Source organism: Pinus tabuliformis, chromosome 9 (genome assembly GCF_031772625.1).
Source record: "Pinus tabuliformis cultivar Carrire ecotype Pingquan chromosome 9, CPIR1, whole genome shotgun sequence".
Classification (NCBI taxonomy): Eukaryota; Viridiplantae; Streptophyta; class Pinopsida; order Pinales; family Pinaceae; genus Pinus; species Pinus tabuliformis.
In genome coordinates, this window is record NC_142307.1 from 1,778,734,726 (window position 1) to 1,778,743,087 (window position 8,362).

At 37.6% G+C, this 8,362-nt stretch overlaps 1 protein-coding gene across 1 annotated transcript; it reads right to left on the reverse strand.

Annotated features, from left to right (window-relative positions):
- Positions 1 to 823: 823 nt before the first annotated feature.
- LOC149155890 (pentatricopeptide repeat-containing protein At1g20230-like) lies at positions 824 to 2,872 on the reverse strand. The gene is made up of 2 exons (XM_089446119.1): positions 1,719 to 2,872; positions 824 to 1,550 (listed from the first exon to the last, which is right to left on the reverse strand). Exons 1-2 carry the CDS (start codon positions 2,575 to 2,577, stop codon positions 886 to 888), a joined length of 1,524 nt encoding a protein of 507 aa, XP_089302245.1. The 5' UTR covers positions 2,578 to 2,872; the 3' UTR covers positions 824 to 885.
- Between the last annotated feature and the right edge of the window lie 5,490 nt (positions 2,873 to 8,362).

An 8,362-nucleotide genomic window follows, 5' to 3' on the forward strand; every position in this document is an offset into this window, starting at 1 on the left:
CATTCGCAACTTTGTCAATGAAATCTTAGTAAATAGTATCAGGCCACACAATAATAACTTCTGTTTTAGCTTAAAAAACACTAAGATTTCCGAATTCTAAAAGAGAAGCCAAACTCTAAACCCTGTCCATGGCTACAAATCCAAGGTTGAAAAGAGAACTGTTCTACTACAAAGCCCTTTTCAAAAGGGGTGCATCTGCTTATTTACTACAATCCAACATCATCTAAGCTTGAATATACCTGCCAGCTGTTCGATAGACGTTGCCAAAAGCATGTAAGCTATGACAATTTAAGGATTCAACTCAAAGTGGCATTCTCTTGAAAGTTTTCCTAGTTCACTATTTATATGGACTCCGCATAAATCAAACGATGTAACGCATTGACCAGTCTCAGATGCTCTTATTGAATGCAATAAGTTCACACAATTGTAGTGTCTATTAAACCAAACAATCTCTAGATTTCCAAAAGTTCACTTCGTCATAAATAAAATACCTTGTCTATTGTTACTCACGTGATAGCAGCTATAAAGGTAAGTTGCTCAATGCAAGCTTATGTCCCTTGCTAAGAAAAACAAAATTAATCCCGAGCTAAACATGGTCTTTTTGTTACAAACCATTGGTTTAAAATTTGTATCGCATAGCATCCCAAAATTCCCAACAAGAATGCCAGATATCCTGGAAACCATGAAATATGTTACAATCGCGAAAGTCATGGTAGTTTTAGAACTTAGAGACCTCACAATAATGTCTCACACAGCCATGGAGATGACTCGTTGGCAGCCTTTTACTTACCACATGTTTGAAGGTTTTCACTGGTCCATATAATCTTCAGGGGACATCTCATCCCTCCCAAAATTGTCAGTCTTATTGCTGTAGAAAGGAATTTGTTACCCTGATATTTTAGTAATGAGCATATATGTTGGTTCAGGCACATACCCGGCTTCCTTCATCTTCCCAGCTAATCCTTCCAACTCTGCATTTATTTTCTCTGTTTGCGGGTGTGATCTGTCTCCTGCAAGGAAGGGGTTCACCTTTTTATTAACAATAATCCAACTGCATCCAGGCTTCTTTTTCAGTCTACTGTTTTTTACCATTTTCTGCAGCTTTTCAATGTCAACCAATCTGCCAGCTGCTGCATAGATTACTGACAGCAGCACATAAGGTGTGATACTTTTAGGGTTCAATTCCCGAAGCTGTTCTGCCGCATATTCTGCTATTTCTACATTTGTATGTATTCTGCAGGCACCAAGCAAAGCTCCCCAGACAGCAGCATCAGGTTCTATTGGCATTTTGTTTATAAAATCTCGAGCTTCATCCAAGTGTCCTGCACGGGCAATAAGGTCAACCATGCAGCCATAATGCTCCACCGAGGGTGTTATGTGATAATATTGACACATGCAATCAAAATACTGCCAGCCCTCATCCACTAGGCCTGCATGACAGCACGCAGACAGAACACCAACAAAAGTCGCATGTTCCGGGATTATACCGAACTGCAGCATTTGTTCAAAAAGCTGGATGGCTTGTCTACCACACCCATGCATGGCATATCCTGCAATCATTACATTCCATGAAACAACATCTCGTTGAAGCATTTTGTCAAACATGTAACGTGCTTTCTCTATACTTCCACATTTTGCATACATGTCTATAAGGGCATTCCCCACAAAGCAATTAGATTGAAACCCACTTCGAATTATTTCTTCATGAATCTCCTCACCTTGTTCCAGAGTTACCAGGTTTGCACAGGCTGGGAGCACACTGGCAAACGTAAATTGATTAGGCCGGATGCCTGCTCCCTGCATTTTGTAGAACATTGACAAAGCCTCTTCATTGTATCCATGTTTGGCAAAACCTGCAATCATTGAAGTCCAAGAAACCACATTTCGTTGAGGCATTTTCTCAAACAGCTTCAAAGCTTGATCAAGGAACCCATATTGAGCATATCCAGACACGATTGTATTCCATGAGACCACATCTCGTTGCGGCATTTTTTCAAACAAATTGAATGCATTCTCTGCACTTCCACATTTTGCATACATATCTACGAGGGCGTTCGCTACAAAGACATCAAACTGAAACCCTCTTCTAATTATGCCTCCATGGATCAGCCTACCTTGTTCCAGAGATGCCAAGTTAGCACAGGCTGGTAGAACACTGGCAAAGCTGAACTGATCTGGTTGAACACCTACCGATTGCAATTTATGAAACAATGCCAATGCCTCGGCACTAAACCCATGTCTAGCATAAGATGCAATCATCACATTCCATGAGACTACGTTTCTTTTACCCATTTCGTCGAACACTCTGCGACAGTCCGCCAGGGTACCATAGTTGGCATACATGGTAAGAAGCTTATTATCTGGGAAGTTAAATCCAGTTTGAATGATGTGAGAATGCAGTCGTTTGGCCTCTATTATATCCTTATTCTTGATGCACTCCTGCAAGAGTAAAGCATAATCCAATTGTGCTTGCTTGCAGAGTATTCTAGCAGAGCCAATTTCGCCATTGAAGGATCCTTTCAGCACATGATTTCTAGTAGTGTAGCTTTTCCTTCCTGGATATCGAAAATTATGCATAACAAATATTAATCACAACTCACCATTGTCCATTCCACAACTGGAACTCTTTGTATACTTCGATATTTGAAAAATGCCCGTTTGTATATAAATCCTAGCTGTGAGCAGAATGTAATTTTTGGATATTTGATGATATGAAGCAAAGCAATGGAAATGAAGTTACAGAATAATCTCATAGTTAGTTATTAGAGCTAATGGCAGACTGCAGCTGCAAACTTGAAACTGTTCAGCCTGTACGCTTTCATGGTAAACTGCAGGTTCGGTGAAGAAAAGTTCAAATAAATTTCGAAAACCACCACCACCACCACCTCCTTAACTTTATTTTTTCAAAATAATATTTTTTAACTTTAACTTTATTTTTTATAAATAATATTTCTTAATTTCATTCATATTAAATTTTTCTAAATAATATTTTTCAATTTCATTCATATTAAAATAAAAAAATTACTGTATTCATTTATTACCCACTCAAGCAGCTTTATATTAAAAATTAGCTTGAGAATAAAATTGACGAAAAATATTGTAAAATTTGTGAATCACAAACATATACATTTCAAGAGTGTACAAATGTATTTCCCCAATCAAACAACGTTATATTAAGAGTTGTCGTGAAGATAAAAAAAAGTGGTAGATTTTGTTAACCAAAAAAATCTATGAAGAAAGAAATACTACATTGCCAAAATTGTTGGCAAAATTTGGAAATCAGGCATAAAAGCCAATCTATCCATGAGTGAGCAAAAGAAAAAAAAGGGCACTGGCAGAGTATAAAAAATATATGTAGTTGTCCAATCTAGTAAATTGTTAGGCCTTTTAATAAGAAATATTAGACAAAATACATAGTTGTCCACATGCATACAAGATAACATGAGTGTCCATAAATGTCAATCAAAAAATGACAGTTAAAAAAAGAGCTGTAAACAAAGCCAAAAGAGATATAAAATAAATATTTGTGGATCCAGGTTAATGAGATATAAAATAAATATAGGTGGATCCATGTTAATGTATATGTGGATTCATGTGTAAACAGTCTTAAAACCAGAGCTGCAGAGCTGTAAACAAAGCCAATAAATATAAGTGGATCTATGTTAATAAATATATGTGGATTTATGTGTAAATAGACTCAGTTTGCATGTTGGGCTTAAATTGGATTTTTAAAAAGAAAATAAAAATATTTATATGAGTATTGATTATAGCTTAAAGATTTAATTTTTTTTTTTAAATTAAATTGATTAATTAAAAAAAACATGTCATATGAATAAGTGTGATATGATTTTTTGGGCATGCAGAATTGATAAGCCATAATATTGATGCATGGGTATTGTAATAAATTCTATTTACATATTAAGAATCTATAGAATAAAATGAGAATAAATCTCCATGGTTAAGAATCTTGTTCCATATTTTTCTAAATATGTATGTATATATATGTTTAACTTTAACTTTATATTAATTCTTTTTATTATTTATTAATAATAATAATAATAATAATAATAATAATAATATTTAAAATAAAATTATAATTTAGCTAGTTTTTATTATTTTTTTAATTTTAACAACTTTACATAATAAATATTTTGATATTTGAATGAAGGCTTTTGTGAGTAAAATAATTTACACAATTGTCTTCAAGATCTATTACATAAACAAGGTAATCTATTACATAAACAAGAAAAGTTGATTGTCAACATGTCTAAAACCATCTAATGTGCTTCATCGAACAAGGCAGAAAAGAAGAAAAAAATTAAGTTAAAAAAAATAATAAAAAAATAAATTATAGGCATTAAGAAAATAATAAATTTAATAGAAACTCCTAATAAATAAGTAATAATTAGGTATTAATATAATGTTATTTTACTATGAATAAATAAATAAATATTTATATAACAACCTAAATAATAGTTTATATAAAACTAAATATTATAAGGGTAAATAGAATTAGAACTAAATATATAATTATAATTAAAAAAAAAAAGTCAAAACTCTCTAATATAATAAGGAATATAAATACAAATGATTTTAATATAATTAGATAATACTAAAATATTAAAATTCTAACTATATAAATAATAGATTATATAAATAGTTTTAATATAATTAGATAATATCCCCAATGGGGGTGTTCATTTAGAAAGGATAGGGCTTGAGTTGTTGTGCCCACTATTCTCAGGCAATCAATCTCTTATTTAATGTTGAAGGTACACGGCATTTGCCTCGCATGCATGAGCATGCAATTAAAATATTGGCATGGGTCTTTGGCCATGGCATGGAGAGTTGGCAGTTTAGCTAGGGAGGAGAATGTGAGAGATGTGGGTAAATCCTCAACCTCATGGAGTATCTTGTTTGATAAAAGGAGAAAGAGTGTTGTTGTGGGTTGGAAATTCCTAGTGTTTTTCTTAAGGTGGAACGAAGTTTTGGGGCGGGTCACCTTTTGGTGTGGCACGGAGGTGGTGGTATGTGTTCATGATTCTTGTTGGTTGACGAAGTTGTTTCTTACTCCTTGTGGGTTGGAAAGTCTGGCCTATAATTCCATTCCTTTTGTCTTGTTTTTTTGTTGGGCTGGGTTAGCAGTTTCTTCATATTTACATGGGCATTTGTTTCTATGAGTGCGTAATTTTCAACTCTGGCTTATCAATTATGTCTAGAAGTCAAGTCTCTCTCTTGTTTTGTCTTAGGTCTTGGTGTGTTTGGGTTTGTGCTTATTGAGTTGTGTTGTGGGTAGCCACCCTATTTTAGGTAGACAATTTTTCTTGTGGGTTGCATTGTCTACCTATCGATTCAAGCTTTGGGAAAGGGGTTGTAAATTGGGCCATTGGTTGTTGGGTCGTAGCAAGTCTATTGCCTTGGGGTGGTTTTGCCTTTGTCCAATGGTGGAGGAAATTAAGTTGGTAGTTGAATTTGTGTCGCCTCCTACCTGCTCAGGTGGATTACTGTCAAAATTTAGTCATTTTATTTGGGGTTATTTCAATGAGTTAGTGTGCTAGTGTCTAGATTTGGTTGAGAGGGATAGGGTTTGGTCTTTCTGGCCTTTTGCAAGTAGGGGTAATCCCCATAGAGACTCAAATCATTCCCTTGGCGACTTAGAGATATCGTCGAGGAAGAGACAAAGAAGCAGAAGAGGTGGTGACGACACTTCAAGACCTGGACAGAGGGGAGTGAGCTTATTTGTTCACGAGTCTATGGCATCATATTTTAACACAATTCCACTAAAAGTGCATTTGGAGATAAGGGAGTTAGAGACGAAAGGTGGGGAAGAGAGAAAATTATTATCTGATTTGAAATTGCTTGGAGACCTAGCTGGGTGGGTGATCCAGATTTACACGGGAACGCAACAAATTACAGATATAACCATAAATACAAATATGCAGTAGAAATAACACTTCATTTCATTAATATCAAATACTGAAATATGCTTACAAACAGAATGGAAATAAGACTAGCTTGGGCGATGGTAGCTTATCTATGAGAAGAGATGTGGCGGCTACATGCCTCTGAACTGCATTACAATGAGGCTCAAGGGTCTTTTTATTATTGAACAATAAGATCAAACCTTATACAACCAAAACCCTAACCCGAGGAGATGTAAGACCAAGAGTTTATGGGCCCCGTTGGGGTGAGTTCGACAACCAACTTCACAGGGTCGTGACTTGGTCATATTATCTCTGTTTGACACGCATGATAGCCTGTTGGAAAGATCTCTCTGAGGACTACGACAAAAATTGTTGTCTATAGATTGCCAAAAAAATATCGTTTAGGGCCTCAAAATGGCTCCGGAAGTTTAGGACCCAAAAAACTGCTAAAAATAGTAAACTGTGCTACAATTAAGGAAACTGAAAAACTGAAAGAAGCAATGGTGGGGGTCCAAGTGGAATTGGCGGGTGGCCACCAATATCCACCTGGATCATTCCTCCCCCCTTAAGAAGCAATGGTCCCCATTGCGTTGGGTTCCTCCATGAGATGAGGAAACTTCTGCTGAACTTGGTCCCTAGTGAGCCACTTTCCCTCGTGAAGGAGTTGGCTTGCTTTGATAACTCAATACAGTTGGATCTTCTGCTGGCAAGTGTTCTTGATCTACGTGTCCATGATCTGATTAGTTGTGGCTTGCTCCATGTAATTTGGTTTTAACTCTGTAGGTATGAGTTGTTCTACAATGTCTGATGTGTACAAAAATGGTGGGAAGTATGGTCGAAGGTGGTCCACATTGAAAACTAGGTGCATGCCAAGGAATGGGGGAATGCTGAGCTCAAATGCATTGTCACCCACACCCTTGGTAATGGTGTAAGGACAATATCGGAGTCGTCTAAGTTTACGATAGGCTCTGGTAAGGCATTTCTTATGCAAATGCAACCAGACTTTGTCACCCACCTGAAACTTGTGTGGCACCCGATGTTGATCATGTCATTGTTTGTACTTGGCATTTGATTTCTCCAGAATGTCATGGACTTGCTTGCGGATATGTTGGATGTGCTCAATGAAGTTGTTTGCCTTATCTTCTTCCGATTAGACATGAGCCGAATCTACCTAAGTAGTTGCAAATGGTATGGCCACATCAATGGGACATAGTGGTTGGAATCCTAAGCCCACCTGAAAAGGGTTGTGGCTAGTCGAGCTACAGAGAGCCCGGTTATAGTTGTGCTAGACATAGGGAAGGCTCTCATCCCATGTGCGTGGATGCTTTGAGTTATACATGCGTAAAATGTGTACGATCATCCTGTTGACGACTTTTGTCTGGCCATTAGTTTGGGGATGGAAAGCTTTGGACTTAGTGAGCTTGGTGTCTAGCATCGACCAGAAACTGGACCAAAATGTATTGAGGAACCTATTGTCTTGATTTGAGATGATAGATTGTGGGATCCCAAAGTGTACCCAGACTCATTCAAAGAAGAGTTTAACAATGGCTTTTGTTGTGATATTCTTTTTGCAGGCCACCAGAATGGCCATCTTCAAGAATTTTTCGACAACCACAAAAACACAGTCATTGCCATGCTTAGTAGAAGGAAGGCCCGACATGTAATCCATGGAGATGGATTCCCAAGGTCGACTAGGGGTAGGCAATGGAGTATAGAGGCCTTGCTTCTTGATGGTTGGTTTGGCAATGGCGTAGGTAGTGCAGGATCTGATGTACTTCTCGACATCTCGTCGAAGATTCGGCCAGTAGAAATACTGTTGCAGTACTACCACTATTTTCTCAACCCCGAAATGCCCAGAGGCTCGATTGTAGTGTGCTTCCCAAATCATCGTGCCTCGCTCGCTTGAAGGAACACAAAGGTGTCCCAGGTGGCATAGCAAGGCATCCTGGAGGTGAAAATTTGGAACTTACTGACCCTCCAGGAGCATCTCGTATGTGTGGCTGAACTCTAGGTCGCTTTTGTAGAGAAGTGGCCAATCAGAAGTCTCGTGCCCACAAGAGTTGAGCATGGTGGTTAACACCATGATCAGTGGTCGGTTGAGGCAGTCTGCAACATTATTGGTGTTACCCTTATTATATGTGATATTCAAATGGAACTGTTGCAAGTATGTAGACCACCTTTGATGGCAATCATTCTGCAACTTCCCTTGCGTCTGTATGAATTGCAGGGGTCGATGGTCTATGTCGATGACCATTTCCTTCCCCAAAATGTAATGTTTCCATTGTCGACAAGCCTACACAATGGAATACATCTCTTTATCATTAGTGGGATACTTTCGGACTGTGTCTGAAAGTGTCTCACTGTGATATGCCATTGGATGCTCCTGTTGGGTAAGGACTGCCCCAATAGCATAGTCAGAGGCATCTGTCTCGATGTCA

Coding starts and splice junctions, on each gene's coding strand:
- LOC149155890 (XM_089446119.1), bottom strand. CDS start 2,577: ATGCATAATTTTCGATATCCAGGAAGGAAAAGCTACACTACTAGAAAT. Junction 1,551..1,718: donor CCTGGTAACTCTGGAACAAG/GTGAGGAGATTC, acceptor TAATGATTGCAG/GATATGCCATGCATGGGTGT.